The following is an 18,763-nucleotide window of genomic DNA, read 5'->3' on the forward strand; positions in this document are numbered from 1 at the left end:
AAATAAATAAATAAAATCTTTAAAAAAAAATAAAATAAAATGTCCATACTCAAGAGAAGGGATCAGCAAACGATGCCTTGAAGGCTGGCCATCTGCTTTAAAAAATGAAATTTTATGGGTGCCTGGGTGGCTCTGTTCGTTAAGCCTCCAGCTCTTGGATTCAGCTCAGGACATGAACTCAGGGTCATGAGATCAAGCCCTGTGTTGGGCTCCATGCTGGCTGTGGAGCCTGCTTAAGATTCTTACTCTCCCCCCCCCAACCCCCCACCACTTGCACTCTCTCTCTAAAAAAAACAAAGAAGAAGAAGAAGAAGTTTTACTGGACCACACTCATGGTCATCCACTTACACCTACCTATGGCTGCATTCACACTACAACCACACAACTGAGGCGTCGTGACTGAGATGCTACGGCTCACAATCCTAAAATATTTCCTGGTTGGGTCCTTTAAGAAAATGTGTGCCAACTCTTGCTCAAGAGAAAAGGCAATCCATGGTGAGTGATCCCACAATGACTCAGATAGGAATTAGCTGACATATCTATGCTGAAGTCATAAAGGAAAATATCTTCAAAATAAATGAAAAATTTCATGGAGAATTAGAAAATTAGGAAAAGAACCAGATGGACACTCTAGGATGGAAAAAGATTGTGTGTGAAATAAAAGGGACAGAACCAGCTACAGGAGGAAGAGGCTGCAGATCTGGGGTGGGGGTGGCAGGGGAGGGTCCCCAATGCCCTGTAGGGGGAGCTGCCAACAGGGTCATTTCCGTGGACTTGACCATGCACTTGTCAGAAACCAGCATGCACCAGACAGCAGTCATTATCCAATGTCCATGATTTTTGCAATCCAGCTGCACGAGTGCTCATGTAATATTTTTAAATCAACGTTTTCAAAGCCTAGATCTACACATTACAGAGGAAAGCTACCCCCAACGTCAACGGAAAGAACATAAACGGGGGGGCTGAGAACACAAAGCAGAAGCACTGACAGTGAGACGTAAAGATCAGCCAAGTCACCCAAACCCCCCCACAGCTACAGCATTTTGGGACACATGGGGACACATGACGGCAATCACCAAAAGGGGCTGGTGTCTCCTGCGCCCCAAGTTCCAACGTGGAAGTCCTGACTCCCAACATGACTGTATTTGGAGACGGGACCTCTAAGGGGTTAACCGATTCAGGTTAAATGGGGTCATAAGGGTGAGGCCTTGACCCAGTAGGACTAGGGGTGCTCGCCCAGAGTCCAGGACTCAGGGAGAAGGTGGTCGTCCGCAAGTGGGGAGTGAGGCTTTGGGAGAGACCAACCCTGCTGCCACCTTGATCTCGGACTCCCAGACTCCAGAACTGGAGGGACTAATGAAATCTCTGTTGTGGAAGCCGCCAGGTGTGAGGTGCTTGGTTGCGGGCGCCCGAGCAGAACCCTAGCTGACACACACGGTGTGCTCTTGGGGACCAGCAGCACTCACGTCTCTAGGAGCTCGTGAGAAATGCAGGCTCTAGGGCTCCAGCCCAGAGCCACTGGACCAGAATCTGCACTTTTTTTTTTAAAGAGAGAGAGAGAGAGAGTTGAGCAGGGGAGGGGCAGAGGAAGAGGGAGAGAGACAGAGAGAGAGACAGAATCTCAAGCAGACTCCACGCCCAGCACAGAGTCTGGCGCGGGGCTGCAGCTCACGACCCTGCGATCATGATCTGAGCTGACATCAAGAGTCAGATGCTCAAATGACTGAGCCACCCGGGCGCCCCCAGAATGTGTATTTTGATAAGACCCCCGCCCCTACCCCATCCACACGTAGTCTGCACACTTGAAGCGACATCTCTTCATCTCTTCCTGCTTATCAGGTGGAGGTTTCCAGAAAATACTGCAGCGGTTAGCATCTCCCCTTCTCGGTGTGACGTTTCCAGTAGAAGTGCCGAAAACAAAACAGCGAAGAGCCTTCGAGGGAGATCTTAAATATTTTATTTCACAAACTTCAGATTTGTCCAGAAAAGATACGTCATGGAAACACTTCAGAGATCAAACCAGTTTTATTGAAACAACAGCAACGTGGTCCCTGTTCATGCAAAGCACACACACAAAATTTACAATACACTTTTGTACATAGGAAGTAGTAAAATACATCATTTTTCATAGAAAAAAGCACACATGTAAGCTGCGGGCTGAGTGAGCCTACAGACAACATAAAAAATCAGAACATGATAGGGCAGAAATCTGCAGGAAGCGAGAACTTTTCATTTTGGGGGCAGGAGACCCAGAAACACCGCTCACCTGATTTGTCATCTTTCTATGTGGGTTGCGTGCCGACGGCACGACAGGTCCTACTAGCACACAAAATGAGAGGTGGTCTCTGATTATAGGGGCTTAGATTTTGTGGCCTTGTTTCCATTTTCAGAAGAAAAATGGTTCCAGTTGCAAGTTGATGGTGAGTACGGAGAAGAGAGAGTCCCGGCTCCGGGCGAGGGCTGCCGCTCCCGTTAGGCCGGCGGGTTACTGAAGCGGCCAGCAACCGGGGGACTCGAGTCGAACGAGGGGGTCCGCTCACACCAGACGTTACAGATTCTCGCTTGGGAAGGATGCTTCTGGGAAGAGCCCCTGGACGGTCACGAATTCTAAAAACCCCAGGCCTGCAGTCCCAACAAAGCCACGGGCCACAGAAGGCTGGTGGCAGAGCAGAGGCTGAGGAAGCAAGCGTCCAGCAACACAACACCTAGAATCCAGAAGTTTCCAAGTACTCAGATCTTTGGGCTATAACTAGACACATAACTGACAGGCTGACCAAATTCTTGTGCTCTGACGTTTGGGGTTGAATCGTCAAAACCTACGAATTACTACGAGCTCACAATGCTCTGCTGATTTCAGCCGCGTGGAGCTAAGGGTCGTACTGCTCTTACCCAATTCCTGACGGTGCAGGAGGGAAGCTATTGACCTCCTGCGTGTGCACGAACGAGGGATGCTGTCCACAACACACCAGCTTACTTCCCCAGGTAGACTTCCTCGTCCGGACCGTCTTAGTTTTGCTTTGTTTGGTTTGGTTTTTTTAAACCGTCTGCTAGTTCCTTTGCCTTTGACATATTTCAATGGAGGGTAAATTCGAATGTAAACCCGGCAGTCACCAAAGTGACAGATCGGGCAGCCTGGTGGCAGAGGGCGGGATTTTACCTTCTGCAAAGCAATGCTATTTACAAAAAGGTATTTTATTTCACTGCGGCTTTTTGGTCTGGGCTCCTGAAGAACTTTTATAAAGTGGGACCCAGAGAGCACCGCGCTCCTCAGAGCCCGAGGAGCATTTGGCAAGACTTGTTCCACAAAAACAGGAAGAGAAATCCTTCTAGAGTGTTACCATCTCTTGCTATTACACCGCAGGATGGTTTCATAACCACAAACTGTTCCTCTTCCCAGAGCTGCTAACCTGGGCGAGGAATGTACTCAGGAATCCATTCCTCCCACTGCTAAAAACTAGGTCATCCGATGCACGGGGACTCTGCGTATTTCATTGTCGCTTTTTAAAAGCAGCAACAAAATAGCCCTCCTTTGGCTGCTCGTAGACACCTCAGTGGAACCAACAGACATTAAGAGTTTAAAAAAAAAAAGTGGGTTGCAAACAGAACCGCCTGCAAAGCAAAGACCTGGGCGGGTCCGGGGTTGCATAAACCAGTCTGGGCCGGGCCAGGAGCCGCGCGGGGAGGCGGCAAAGGAAGGATCCTGGTTCATTTGTCCTCAAGGAGACCAAAGGTCACGGCAGCAAACAGACGGGCCACGTGGACAAAGGGAACGACAAAGACAAGATAAATCTCTGGAGTTACTGTGGAACTCTAAATAAACCAGCACTGCTGTCTACAGAACCAGCCTGCGGGAGGTGGGGGGGGGGCAGGCAAGGACGGCGGGTGCCAGGGCGGGGCCCGGGCCTCGCTCCCCGAGCCCCCTGGTTCCAGCCCATGTGTCTGACCAGCAAACATGAAACCCATTTTTCTCCATTGGTAGGGACGGACTGTGTTTTCAGTTTTTTAAATAACCACCTTCTACTCCACTCCTGGAACTTGCCTTTCGGGCGCTCACTCTGCCTCTTCCAGCCCCTGCATGCCTCCTGGCCATCTCTGCGGGCCTGGACCCCTCTCCCCGCCCATGGAGGAGCCCCAGGGAGGCGCGACACCTTGGTGACTGTCCGTGCAAGGAGGGCACGCAGATAGAGACCCCCGGCCTCAGCAGGACCAGTCACTAGCTGTCCAGCCAGGACCCCAAGGATGCTGTTTCTCCACGTGGTTCGAGACAAAGGCAGAAACGGTGAGACACTGGACGCCATTCAAAGGAAGTTTCCTGCCTCTCTATATCCCCAGCCCAACCACCCCCCCCAAAGACAAAATCAAAATAAAAAGCAAAACCCCGAAGCCCTCTTGAAGACGCATGCCCCCTTCTCCCCGGCACTGGAAATTCACTGCCTGACGGCAAAGATTCGGAAGGCCTTTCCGTCTCGAGGGGTCTTCAAGCTGAAAAAGAAGACAGGGGGCACATTACTCAAAGATGGGGAGGGCCTTCTACACAGACTCGCTCTGGGAAGGGAGAGCAGGGTGCCCCCAGCCCCGCGACAGAAGAATCGAGGCCAGGGGGCCCTTCCCTGCAGCTGCAGGGAACACAGCTCCTGCCCTGGGGCCAGGAACAGCTGGCAAATTCCATTCTCTTTGCGAACGGGTCGGGTCTGAATCTAGGTCAGGCAGTGAAGTTCTTTTCTTTGAACTCCGGGATTCGCTGGCCCCAGTCTGTCTGAACTGAGCGTACCCTCCGAGACCTCTGCCCGGGTGCTGGCTGTCACCCGTCGCCCTCCACGGTGGCCATCTGGCTGAGCCGCGGTTACTGAAACAGAGCACGCCGATGAGGCCAGGACGCCGTGCGGAGCACTGTGCAAAAGCTCGGTATACACGCCTTTTTACCTTCTTCGTGAGGTGGGTGCCGTTAGTGACCTTGTTTTGCAGGTGAGAAAACAGAGGCAGTAGACAGCAAGGACTGACCCAAGGTCACATAGCTACCCAAGGTCACACAGCTAGTAACAGTCACCTTCTCAAGGCCAGAGTTAAATCCTCCAGCTAACTGAAGGCTTAAAAAAAAAAAAAAACAAAACAGCTCTACTGATGGGCGCCTGGGTGGCTCAGCTGGTTAAGCCATGGACTCCTGATTTCGGCTCAGGTCATGATCTCAGGGTTGTGGGATCAAGTCCCGCATCAGGCTGCACGCTCAGCATGGAGTCGCATGAGATTCTCTTTCTCGCGCCCTCTGCCCCTCCGCCCCCACGTGTGTGCACTCTCTAAATATATACATACATAAATACGTAAAAATTAAGAAACCCCAGCTCTACATGCCATGAAATTCACCCTGTTTTACGTGTATGATTCAGTGATGTTTAGTGACTTTATAGGGTTGTTCAATCACCTCTGCAAACCAGTTTTAGGTGATCATTATCACCCCAAAACATCGTTCATGCCCAGTTTTAATCAGTTCCCTTCCCACTGGCCCCGGCACCTTCTGTCTGCAGATGTGTCCGTCCTGGGCATCTCACGTGAGTGGGATCACACGCTACGTGGCCTGTGAGCCTGGCTTCCGCTCAGCACGGTGGTTCTGAGGCTCACCCCACGTGGTGGGGCTCTCCGTACTTCCCTCCTTTTTATGGCTGGATGATCGTCCATCATAGGGATAGGCCACGTTTTCTTTCCCCATCCCCCAGCTGACAGGTACGTAGGGTCTCTCCACTTTGGGCATCTGTGAAAAATGCTGCTGGGAACGTTTGCGGGCACAGGCTTACATGGACACGTTTTTCTTTTGGATAAATAGTGGCAATGCTGGGTCCATGTGTGAAATGTATGCTCGCCTTTTTAAAAAAGCTGCCAAACCGTTTTCCAAAGCAGCTGCCCCATCTTACTGCCCCACCGGCAGCACGTGAGGGGCTTGCGAGGGCTCCGTGTCCTCGCCAGCCCCTGCTGCGAGGCGACGGCTTGCGGTGCGCTGCTGTGGACGAAGAGCTTCCCCGTGCTTTGTATTTCGTGGCACAGTACCCTATTGCATTAATGTGTCCCACCAGAGCTAACTGGGTCCCACGCACGGAGCTCTAGCGGCTCCATGCCAACGATGCTACGGAGCCCAGCCTCGTCCTCGGGACTTTCTGCACTCGTACGAGAGCACCTGCGGGTCAGCTCCGAGGGGTGGAGTGGCTGGGTCGCAGCTTGCCAGACTGCCCTGAGCGAGGGCTCCACCAATTCACAAGTCCTATCAACAACGTGTGAGGCAGCCGGTCCGGCTCACAAGCTCGCCAGCCCAGCGTGGTATCCAGCTTTTGGTGCTCAGCCATTCAAAAGTAGGGCATGGCAGCCACACAGAGTTTTAACTTGCATTTTGCTCATTACGAATGAGTTTGAGCATAAGATTAACAGCCGAGCCGTGATTTAAGCATGATTCCTGTAGAGTCTCTCCTGCAGCGGAAAGTGCCAGACCAGACAGATGGCCTTTGCCCTCTCAGACTGCTTGGTGAGGGCAGCAATCCTCGGGAAGCAGGCTGCTTGGAATTCCTGGTTGTTTTCCCCTCTCCCCATGGCAGCTCTGTGCTTTTGGCTACCCTGGGACTGAACTTTTGAAACGTGTATCAGATGGGAGCACTTGGCGAGATGGGGCTGTGAGCAAAAGCCAGGAGTCCAGACAGAGCAGAATGCTGGGCCGCCAGCCTCCATGCCAGCAGCTCCCCACCAGACTGCGGACGGAGAGAGTGGCCGTGCCGGGGCTGGGGTTACCCCGGCTGCCCTGCTGGTTTCTGGAAAGCTCAGGTTCCAGGGCCCTCCTCAGGCCTCTGGGCTGCAAGATTTCCCCAGATTTTCTGCCCAAATGAACAGTCTGGGAGAACCACCCAGAGCCGCAAGGTTCTCGCCTATTCCTCATGGTGGGCAAGCCACTCTGGGGAAAACAGCAAGGTTTGTGTCTTTGACTTACTGCCGTGAATTCTATAGATGAGGCAGTGGTTTCTCCCCATGACAGGGCCCCAAACAGCCCAGGGACAAGAGGGCCATTCAGGCTGTTGTCCGGACAAGTGCCCCAAGGTTCCTGGACGCCTTGCCTGGACTACCAATCCCCCCTGAGCAGCCCATCTACCTCGGAGGCAAAAGCAGACCCTGCTGGAGGGGGGGGGGGTGTATTTCTTAACACATCAGACCAGCGTGCTGATGTGCCCGGGGTGTCGAGGTGACCGCTGTCGGGCTCATCCACTGTCTCAGGCGGAGAATTCCTCCGGGTTTGGGCCACTCAAAAAAGCCTTTGGGTGGGCCCCCATTCGTCTGTGCCTCAAATGCCAACCGAGCCCCAGTCCTGCCGGCTGAGTTGGCGGCTGTGCGTGTTTGATGAAGAGTGGGTGTGACTGGTACATTGTAAGCTAGCCTTCCCACCCTCCATTCCTAAACCTTGCCCTCCGATCCCGATTCTCTCCTGGCTTAGTTGTAACTCCCACACACAGAGGAAGGGAGTGCCAGTTGGCACAGCATTTCTGGGCAATTTTTATAAAATGCATTGAACCATTTTAATAAATGGTTTAAATAATTTTCATAGAATTGAAAAAAATCCCTCAGTGAGTTCTGAACAAATTTCTGAACTCAGCAATTTGTCTGTCATTCAGCCGGTGTGCAGCTGAACACCTACTATGTGCCCAGCCCTGGGCTGCACATTGGGGATGGGGTTAACAGAACTGATAAGGTCCTTGCTTTCACGGACCTTAGACTGGGGGTGGGCGGTAACAGCCAAACGTGAGTATGAGATCTCAGAGAGTGACGGGTCCTGGGAGTAAAATCGCACAGGGAAATGGGACCGGAGTAGGGCGGAGGTGAGGGATGCAGAGTCATGGGACCGGAGCAGGGCAGGGGTGAGGGATGCAGAGTCCCTCAGAGTCCCATGCAGAGTCATGGGACTGAGCAGTGTGGGGAGGCAGCAGCTGTGTCAGGCTGAATGACAAGGGGACCCACAGGAAACATGGCAGCTGGGGGGGGGGGGAAGTGGATTCAGGGTCAGGTGACAATGGGTACAAAGGCCCTGGTCTCAGTGCGGCCCCGGAATGGAGAGGCCAGCGAGTGAAGGGTCACGAGGAGGAACAAGGCATCGAGAGGGTGGAGGGATGGGCAAGGGTTGCATCAGCTGTGACTTTGCGTGGTGAGGGGAGGCGCTTTCATTCTTGACACCAAGGAAGCCACTGGGGGCAGACCTAACCCCGAGCGAGACGCGCTGACCTGCGGAGAGAGGTGGTCTGGCACGGTGACCAATCCACTAAAAGGAAGTTATCTTAAGAAACTTCCGGGAAAGTACACGGGCTTGTGCAAAGATGTTCTCTGCTGTATTGTTTATCACACCAAAGCGAAAGGAAACAGCCCAGATGTCTGTCGAGGGGTGGTCTGTCCACACAAGGGTAAAGGGTGCAGCCACTGAAATCATGGGTGGCTACATGGGACGGGGCTTGGGATCACATCCAAGCGGTTACTGACTGAAAGAGGCAGTTAACCTAACAATACAGGGAGTCTGGTCCCTTTTAGGTAAACAAGAAAGGTGTTTGTGAACAGAAAAAAATCTGGAAGGAAACGCACCAGAATGTTTGCACCGGGTGTGGGATTTTCAGTGATAGTAATCTCTTAAAATTATTTTCTTAAAATTTCTTAAAATTAAGATTTTAATCTCTTAAGACGAATTTCTTAAAATTATTTTAAAATTAAAATTATTTTAAAATTAAAATTATTTCTTGAGGTTTCTCTAATTTTAAAAAGAAGAAAAGGAAGGAAGGGAGGGAGGGAGGAAGCGAGAGCCCACACAAGAGTCCCTTGCAGAGCTGGGGGGAGCCTGCAACGGCCGGGAAGCCTCCGGGGGCCCGTCCAGCTGACTGGAGCACACGGAGCGCAGGGAGCTCATCGGTTGGGGCTGAGCTGTGACGAGGGCTCTCCGGGAAACGTCCAATGTCTGCAGCGTCTCAGCCCTGGCGAGGGGTTCGCGGCCTTCTGCCGGCCACTCCCCTTGCCCTCGGCAGGAATGCACCCCTGGGAGCCGGCATCTCTGCTCACCCCTCCTGCCTGCCAGATGCCACCTAGGTCCTTACATCACCTCACCCCATGCACCCCTCGAGGCCACCCCACGAGATCTCTAAGTTCTCGCTGCTTACAGAAAGGGAACCAAGTCTCTGAGCGATGACGCGATTTGCCCCAAATCGAACCCCTGTTCCAGATGCGGACCCCGGTGTGTCCAAGCCCCTAACCATCATCCTGAGCAGTCGGGCTGTGGTTGCACCATCTCTGAGGGCGACACTGGCCCACCCCAGGTCCCGGTGGGAGGGGGAGGTCGCAGGCCCACAAGGCATCGCCAACACTGGACTCCATCCTGAAGCTGCCGGCGAAGATCACTGAGGGAGGGGCCGACGGCCACTTGGCGCCAGGCCGCACAGACCGCAATGACAGCACATACAGCAGCTCCCAGTACGGGCGGCCTGTCCCGGGAGGGACTGCGGGCTTGCCCACGAGCCGGTGGCTCACTCCATGGAGTCACGGAACCCAGCGTCAAATGACTGCAGGAAAGGCACACTTGACTGCCGCCCTGGCTCTTCCAGGGTGCGATTTCTTTCTTATTATTAAGAAATACCATTTCTAGGGGCGCATGGGTGGCTCAGTCGGTTAAGCGTCTGCCTTCGGCTCAGGTCATGATTGCAGGGTCCGGGGATGGAGCCCTGCATGTGGCTCTCTGCTCAGCAGGGAATCTGCTTCTCCCTCTCCCTGTCTCTCCCTTTGCTTGTGCTTTCTCTCTCTCTGACAAATAAATTTTTAAAAAAATAAAAAGAAATATCGTCTTTATGTATCCGTGTCCATATACGTATCGACACATGCTGATACGTACGTGCGTACAGGTGTTTGCATGCTGTCTAGGCTGGCGCTTGTACTCAGCAGGAGCTCGATGGCCCTGAGCTGCAAACATCGCCCTTCCTATGCACTTTAAACCCCGTTCTCCCCTCAGGGAAAGGACGGCGTGCCGGGCACGGGGTGGGTCCACGCTCAGTGATGAATGCACTATCCCCACAAAAGCCCAAACCCCGTTGAAAGGGCTTGTGGGGGACTCTTACTTTCTACTTCCTAGAATTAGTATTTAAATAATAAGTATGTATTTCTTTTGTAATAAATGCTTTTAAAGATAGACACGAGGCACCCTCACACTGAAGCCTACCCCGGCTCCTCCTGGGCAGGGCCTGGCCCCAGGCTCGGGGACCTCCTGTGGTGGGGAGTCACGTGTGCTGGTGAAGAGCATGGGTGCTGGGCTAGGCAGCCTGGATCCAGTCAAGGCTCTGTGGCTTGCTGGCCGGGTGACCTTGAACAAGTCACTTACCCCTCTGTGCCTCCCTTTCCTTACTGATGCAGTGGGGCTAACCGGGGTCCTCACCTCATGGGGCTGTTGGGGGGATTCGATGAGCTACTGTGTGTACAGACCTTAGAGGGTGGGGAGGGGGAAACCCACCCATTTGCACAGCAGAGGGGACCTGATGCCCAGCCTTGGTCCAGCCGGCTCGGGGGAGGGGGCAGAGCTCATGACATCCGGACACAACAGCCTAATCGTTTCTGCTTCTCGGAGTCTCTCGACACACGGAGAGATTTTCAGACCCCAGCCCTTAGGAGCCCCAGAGCTGGGCTGCCCGACACAGCAGCCAAGCCGGCACGGTGGCTGCTTGGGCACCTGAGCTGGGACTCGCCCAACCTGAGAGGGGCTGCGTGTGCACCATACACACTAGGTCTCCAAGACCTTATTTATAAAAAAATGAAAGCGTGTTTCTTATCAGTAACTTTCTATTAATACGCATTAAAATGATAATATTTCAATCCACACTGAATTCAATCAAATATATTCTAAATTTTCCCTTTTTCTTACTTGTTACTGTGTCTACTAGAAACTTTAGAATCCCGTGTGGCTCACAGTTAAGTGTGTGCTGGACGTGCCCCAGGAGGTCACTCCCTGGCACACAGAAGCTGCCCCACAAACACGACACGAATAGTTCACTTTCAGATGAAAGTCCATCCACATAGATACCATCTACCATGGGTTACGTTTGCTAAAACCAAGTGACCGAGAATGCTATCTGTCATCATGGTACATTTCCCAATCTCCTTGTGCAATCGGTCTTTAAAAAATGCCCCTGGTCTAGGAAAAATTCCTGAACCAATATTCATCCAGATGTCGAGCTTCTTTACGAGAACACTCCGGCAAACCCCGGTCCCAGCGTCAAAAGCTCTTCCTGACACCTTTCCTTTCCTCTGCTATCCTTTGCGGGCATGTGTGTGAGACAGAAGATTCCTGTCCTCCCACAGCATCCCCTCGTCTTTCAAAACCCTCAGGAAATCCTCTTCCAGAAAAAGACCACTGTTAACCCAAAGCCACTCCACAGCAGAACTGACTTTTGGCCCATGTGCTGAGAATTCTGCTCAGAAGGCTTTTGTCTGCTTGCTTGCTTGCTTGCAGGATTCCCTAAATTTAGAATGAGTTTGCTGTGCACAGGTCTGGGAGCGTCCCACATCCACAACTCCCTTGGGACCGACTGGGCCCACTTGGGTACCAGCAGACGTGGGGGACAGAGCCACCCTCCAGCCCCAGGCTTGGTTCCCACAGCCCCTAATGGGAACAGACTCCGGGGAGATGTCTCCGTCCTGGTCCCTGTGCACTGGGCTGCTGAGGTCCCACCTAAACAAGGGGTGGGTGGGGCATGGCTGGAGCCATGTCTCCGAGGAGCCTCCAGACCGTGAGAGGGGGCCCTGTCTCATGTGCTCGGCTGCCTGCACCTCCCTCCCGGTGATGCCCGGGGCCCTATGGCTGCAGTGGTCATTTCTCTTGTCATCTCTGCCCCCACTGGATGACACGCCCCACATGGGTGGAGATCAGGCTGCGTGTTCCCTGCTGGGTCCGCGTGCCTGGCACATTGCGCGGGCTCGCCACACGTATGAGCCCTGATGGGTGAGTGAGCATTGGAAGGACGGCTGCAAGGATGAAAGCGTGAGCTCCTGCAAAGTGCTTTCCCCCTTGTCCCGAAAGACAATCCACAGAGGCTCTTACATGCAGGTTGTTTGGCCTTGTGTGCAAGACCCACGGCGCCTTGAGGTGTGTGATGGACCTTATAAGTGATATCGTAGCCACGAGGGCCCGGATTCATCGGGCACCTACAGTGAGCCGTGGGGAAGTGCGTGGCACACACCATCGCAGTGATCCTCACGGCAACCGCGTGACAGAGGAGGGAGTGAAGCTTGGGGACACTGCCTGCCCAAGGACACCCAGGGGCGAGCAGGGGAGCAGGGTCCCAAATGCCATCGGACCCCCGTGCCCTCCTGGTCTAGCCTCTCTGTTCTGCGTGTGCAGGGTGGACTCTGTCACCGCCGATGGGCGCTGACACCCCATAAGAATAAGCCTGAATCGCAAAGTATCAGATTCCCACACAGTGCCTGCGTGTGCCAGGGATGCGACACCCTCACGTCATCGTCCCACGTGCACCAGGACCCCTGTGAGTCGTGTTCACGCAGATCGCAGAGCCCAGTCCCTGAGCTTCCGACTCCGCAGGTCTGGGGAGGGCCCGAGAATCTGCTTTTCTAGCAAGCTCCCCGCCGATCTGGATTCTCCTGGTCTGTGGGGGCCGGTCTGAAACCCACCGCCTTACCGCTACCCCAGGGGGTACGTGTTACCACCTTCCCCTTTATAGGTGGGGAAACTGAGTCACAAGAGAGCAAGTCCAAGGAGGAAGGGAAGCAGGGTCCCAACTCTGGAGATGCTGCAGAGACTCCCCAGACCCTTTCTGAACGGTGCAGAGGGCAGCAGCCACTCCTAGACCCAGGAAAGCCTGCCTGGAAGATATTTATGATGATGATGGCGATTCCGGGCGGGCCCCTCAGGGAGACAGAAAGAACGACGGGTCTCGGGGGGCGGGGAGGGTGACAGTGGGAAAGAAGCCACTTTGGGGACCTGTCTCGGACACACACCTGCGGGGGCCACACAGTAAGCCGCGTGGCTGCCCTCGGGGAACGGCTGAGATGTCCTCGGGGATGAGCTGGGGAGCGAGCACAGAGGCCGGCCCACCACGCTTCTCAGCAAGACCGTTTCCTCCGCGAGGGGCACAGAGAGCTCAACAGAGTGGTGTCCTGGGACTTCTTTCCAGCCTGGCCAGGAAATTCCACCTAATCAGCTGCCTCGTTTCCCTCCCATTAAATCAATGGAATTTCCCTTCATTAAGCTTTTCCCAAACAAAGGTTGCCCACGCTGAAGGAGAAGACGCAGAAACCGTTCGCCGCAGCGTCAGGGCTCAGGGCAGAGGTCCCATGCGGCCCCTGGGGGGATCTGCGCGCCATTCCACAGCGTCTCCATGAGAGGCGCCGTCCTGACGCCCCCAGGCAGCCGGGGAGGATGGGGGGGCCACGAAAGCCTAAGCGTCCGGGGGCCTGGCACGTTTTGTGTTCTTGATTTTATGTTCCTTTTCGAAAGAAGACCCCTCAAATATAAAATTTCGGCACACCCCTCTCAGCTCAATTGTGTCCCCCCGACCCCATTCCCATGTTTGAGTCCCAACCCCCAACGCCTCAGAATGGGACTGTCTTTGGAGAGGGTCTCTGAAGGGATAGTGAAGTTAGAAATGAGGTCACGAGTGTGGACCCCGATCCAGTCTGACCAGTGTTAGAACAACGGGTTAGGACACAGATGCGCACAGAGGGAAGGCCGTGTCAGGACATGGGGAGAAGGCGGCCGTCTACACACCCAGAACAGGGACCTCAGGAGGGAGGCCCCCCAGCCCACGCCTTGATCTGGGACTTCCAGCCTCCAGCACTGCGAGGAAATAAACATCTGCGGTATAGGCCCCCCGCCGTCTGTGTACCTCACCCCAGCAGCCCTAGGAACAAATACACCCCCAACAGGGATCTGCCCAGGGGAAGGCAAGGCATCAGACCCATTTCACAGATATAGGAACTGAGGCTCGGGAAAGGCTGGTGCCTTGTGTGAGGTCACGGGGGGACTGGGGCCTGGGCCCCTGGGCTGCGAGGGTTGTGACGCGCTTCCACGGACAACAGGGACACAGGCAAAGGTGAACAGCATGTGCCGGAAGATGAGCTGGCAGCCTGAGGCCGCCCTAGGGCCCCTTCTGAAGAACATTCTGGAAAGGCATTCCCGAAGCCTCAGATGTTTGCACGGTCTTAGATCTAGGAATGTCAGTTCCAGGGATTTCTGGAAACAAGCTTTGGCATGTGCAGACATTCCCCCGTGAGGAGGGTCATCATGGGGACGATCGCCCCCCAGGATAGAAAAGTGCTGGGCTGGCCAACCAGGAAGCGAGGTGCGGTGGGCTCGCCCGATGCGACTGTGGGGGTCACCAGCAGGGACCTGGGGGTGGATTTAGGAGCAGCCTTGACGATCTAGTCAGTGAAAATGCAGAGTACTGAGCTCCGCTCTACGGAGGGCCTATTGCTCTCAGCTACGTGACAGCCGCTGGATTAATCCCCCAGCAATCTGTGAGGCGACACCAATGCTGTGCCCATATCACAGGTGAGAACAGAGGCACAAGGACTCAGGCGGCTGCCTCACGGGCACAGAGCTGCTGAGAAGCAGAGCTTAGTCTGTTGGGCCCCAGACCCTCTGCTCTCACTTCCATAATGGACGCAACTGTACTGTCATTAGCTACAGAGAACCGCTACGCTACTGTAATTTGATCCCATCTGTCTTCTTTGCATACATGCAAAGTAAAAGGACCAGAGGGAGATACACCCCAAGTCTCACGGTAACTCCCCAGGTGACAGCTTACGGAGGATTGGTTTTTTTTAGGGGGGCTTATGGGATGCTTCTAAACCTACAAAAACATTGTCATAGAAAAAAGTTCTTATTTTTAAAACAGAAAAGAAAAGAAGAGGCTCGTCTTGGGTATTCTGGTGAGAATGAGCACAAGCCTGCCCGAGTTCTACTCCCAAGGTCAAGGTCACTGGCTTCCCTCCCAGGTGCTCCAGGGGCACCCTTGGAGGGCCTTGGGTGTCACAAGCCGAACGCAGTCCTACCTTACAGACTGGACTCCGTTCCTGAGTGAGCCCACGTAGATCTTCTTCTTATCCACGGGCATCACGTCCACGTAACCCCCGCTCTCGTTCTGGATGACTCCTGCGTGCACGGCCGTCTTGCAGATGCTTGAACTCTGAAAGTGCGAGGAGAGCCCTGATCAGTACTTGGTGCCTGGTTGCACGGGGTGGGGTGTCGATCAAGTTACCCCTAGGAAACACCCATCCCCCTTGATTCCTTAAGGGTCTCTCCAGAGACACCTGGCCTCCCTCATTCGTTCACGCATTCATTCATTCAGCAAGTATTTTCTGAGCGCCTACTGGGTGCCAGGCACTGTGCTACATGCGGGAAAAGTCAGCAGGGAACAGGACACAGACTCTGCCGTCGTGTAGGTGAGGGAGCCTGACAAGGAAACAAATACACAGAAAAGCAATTCTGCCTGTGAAGAAAATAAAACCAACTCTTGAGATAAAATGACTGGGTGGAGACACTCTTAGAAGAGTTAATCCAGGAAGACTGCTCTTGGGGTGACATTTGAGCTTAGATTTGGATGACGAAAAGCAATGGGCCACCGCCTAGGAGTATCTCTGGGAAGAGCATCCCAGGCAGAGGGGATGGCCTATGCAAAGGCCCTGGGGTACAAGTGAACTTGTCATGTTCCAGGAACAGAAAGAGGGCCAGGGTGGCTGGAATAGAGAGTCAGGTGGAGTGTGGTGGGACAGAAGGGAGAGGTGAACGGAGTCTATCCCGTGGGGGCTGTGAGGACCATGGGGGGAGTTTAGGCTTATCCTAGGGGCCAAGGGAGCCACTGGCTTTCAAGGAGGGGCAGGGTGTGCTGTTTTCCAAAGTTGTCAAGTAGTCTAATTCCTGGGTAATAAACCCTTGAGTTAAATTTTCACTGGGGTCTTTACTTATCCAGCAGAAAAATGATCCTCAGGGTGGAATGTCTGAGACTAATTAATCACCATTTCTTAAACTGGGGAGATTCATTCAGGGGCGGGGTGGCTGGTCCTTACTCGCCCTGATCGGCTGACTCAGAGTCGCCCCCGATGAGGGCTAGGTGATTCGAGGCACACTCAAGGTGAAGCACCATGCGGGTGACCCTCTCCTGCCACTTCTAGGATCCTGTCATCCAGCCTGGGGTGAAAATCCAGCCCTGGCCTTGGCAGGGGGTGTCGGTCTTCACCGCAACCCATCTTTACATGGTGAGGGTGCCCAGCCCCCTGTGGGGGAAGCCCGGATTCAGCAATTTAAACACTGGTCAGGCAATTGTCCCAAACGGCCGGGGCTGCATACACGGGCCGCGCCGATCCGCGTGCAGGGTCAGCAGCCTCCTTCCCCGTGGGCAGACCTAACGCTGGCTCTGAGCTTCTTCAGCGCCAGGCTCTGGGCTGACCGCCTCTGGCTGGGGATCTCCCTTCTTCCTCCAACAGGATGGGTCAGTACCGCCATTCCCATTCCACCGGCCAGAATGCGTGGGTTTGGTGAGATTCAAGAACGTGGCCAGGGCCGCGCAGACAGCGGCTTAGCAGAGATTCCAGCCAAGGCCCGGCTGAGGGCAGAGTCTGTGCTTCTGTGCCCAGCAGAGTCACAGCTCCGAAGACGTCCACATCCCCACTTCCGAGCCCGTGACTGCGTGAGCTCACGTGGCCAAAGGACGCCGCAGAAGGGACCGAGGTCAGGACTCTGAGGAGGAGACGAGCCCAGAGTCATCACAAGGGCCCTTCTGAGAGGGAGGTGGGAGGGGCAGAGGCAGAGAGACGGTGCCCCCGCGCTGGCTTTGCAGACGGAGGGGGGCCGCAAATAGGGACTGTGGGCGGCTTCTGGAAAGTGGGAAAGGCGCGAAAACACAGGTGCTCCTTGGGGGGTCCTCCAGAAGGAACAAAGCTCTGCCAAGAGCCTGACCTGTGCCTGGGGGGGCTGTGCTGGGCTTGTGAGCTCCAGACCATGAGAGAGCAAGCCCATGAAGTGACTCAGTCCGTGGTCGTTATTACAGCAGCTGTAAGAGACCCATACAGCTTCTGATCCCTGCCTTATGACCAGAATGTTCCATTGATTTGGTCCCGTAAGTGTGACGACTTCCAAATATTCAGCAACCAGAGTCAGCAGGAGAATGGCCCCCGAGACGTCGAGAACATGTGCAGCCAGGCTGATGGAGCCAGCTGCCCAGTCCAGCTCAGCACACTGACAACCTCAAGTCAGACCGACGTGTGCAGGGCAGAAGGACTGACTCCAGTCCTGCCTTCATGCATGACCTAGTGACTGCGACTGTGACCGTCCGCAGGGCTCAGCCTGCAGACTCCGTGTGTGTCGAGGGTGGACGGGGGACAGTGCTTTGTGCAGGGAGTGGAGGCGAGGCCACCGTGGACCATGACCCCAAGGTTGCAAACACCACCAGGTGATGGTCACTCAGCAGGAGCAGGCGGCCTGGGCTTGGCTGTCTCTCCAAGGCCAACTGTTTGTACAGTTCCTGGGACCCCATAATCACCTGTGGGGTGACTCAGATCCCAACCACTGGTTAGCCCAGCCGGGACCTCCTTTGTGAAGAGAGTAGGCTGGTGAAGAAGAATTGTGTAGGATTCTGCTTCCACGGGGCATCGAGTCCACACGCCAAACTGCCCTTTGAATGGGACAAGCAACCCATCGAGCAGGTTCTTAACACCAGACAGGAGGGAAAGGATTCAAGTGGGCTCTTTGGAAATCCCGATTTGAAATCTCACACGTTGGGAGCCCCGGGCAGTCCCTCTCAGGGACCCCCTCCAGGTGGTGATTTCCTGCCCCCTTCCTTCAAAACCAGGTCCTGCCCGAGAAGCTGCTGGTTTCGCATCAGAAGAAATCTGCTTCTCAGCAGCAGAGGCCTCCCTGCCGGGCCCCTGGAAGGGCATCGTGCTGTGGGAAGGGCAGAGCCTGAGAGCCCAAGCGAACGCTCACACTGGGGACTTGAGAACGGGAGGGCGTGCTTTCCGGGACTGAGTCGCTGGAGTCACGGAAGGCCAGGTGTGACCCTGTGCCCACACATCTTTTCTCCTTCAACAAACAAACGGACGAGGAGAGGGCTGCTTAGCGAAGTTGGCTCTGGCGGTCTTGGGGGCCCCAAAGTTACAGGTCAACCAGAACTTCCCTGATTGCAGAGCCAAATGTGGGAAACCCCAGGGAAGCAGGGACAGCTGGTCACCTTGTCTGCACAAAGAAGCCTTTTAATTATCCCCCCAGAAAAAGGATCTGTAAGTTTCCAGTTCTCCAAAGGGTTTGTGCCCCCCAAAGATTAGGAAGTGACGCAGCTGCAGCCACCTCCGAGAGAGACAGGGAGACCTCAGGATTCCTCTAAACGCACTGTTGGGGCGGCGAGCTGTGCGAGCACCAGCGTGCTTGCTGTTCTCACCGGCAGGCTTCTCTTCTGTCTCTCCGGCTACTGCTCACTCCGCTGACCGAGTTAACCAGACGTGAGGCCTGGGGCCACTTTGGCCGCAGCACCCAGAGGGACCCGAGCCCGTTTCCTGCAGGCCCCGCCCGGGAGGCGCAGTCTCCGGACTAAACGCCGCCAAGCAGTGGTGCGCTCTGGTTTTGCGCCTTCTGGGACAGTCCTTTGCCTCCGGTCCCCGGAGGATTTCTGGACGCCGGTGGTACAGAAGTTTTCTGTGATAACATCAAGCTGTGGGCCGTGAGTATGAAAACCTCACACAGACAGCCAGATCGTTCTCAGGATATCGGCAC

At 54.6% G+C, this 18,763-nt stretch overlaps 1 protein-coding gene across 1 annotated transcript in view; it reads right to left on the bottom strand.

The window, feature by feature from the left end:
• Nucleotides 1–2,006: 2,006 nt before the first annotated feature.
• Nucleotides 2,007–18,763, bottom strand: part of CRISPLD2 (cysteine rich secretory protein LCCL domain containing 2) — a 62,389-nt gene continuing 45,632 nt past the window's right edge. Inside the window, exons 14-15 of the mRNA XM_026494667.4 lie at nucleotides 15,052–15,185; nucleotides 2,007–4,482 (exon numbers count right to left, since the gene is read on the bottom strand). Of these exons, the coding sequence (XP_026350452.1) occupies nucleotides 4,428–4,482; nucleotides 15,052–15,185 (189 nt within the window). The 3' untranslated portion in view covers nucleotides 2,007–4,427. The remainder of the gene's footprint in view (nucleotides 4,483–15,051; nucleotides 15,186–18,763) is intronic.

The sequence above is a fragment of the Ursus arctos genome, unplaced genomic scaffold (genome assembly GCF_023065955.2).
Source record: "Ursus arctos isolate Adak ecotype North America unplaced genomic scaffold, UrsArc2.0 scaffold_19, whole genome shotgun sequence".
Classification (NCBI taxonomy): Eukaryota; Metazoa; Chordata; class Mammalia; order Carnivora; family Ursidae; genus Ursus; species Ursus arctos.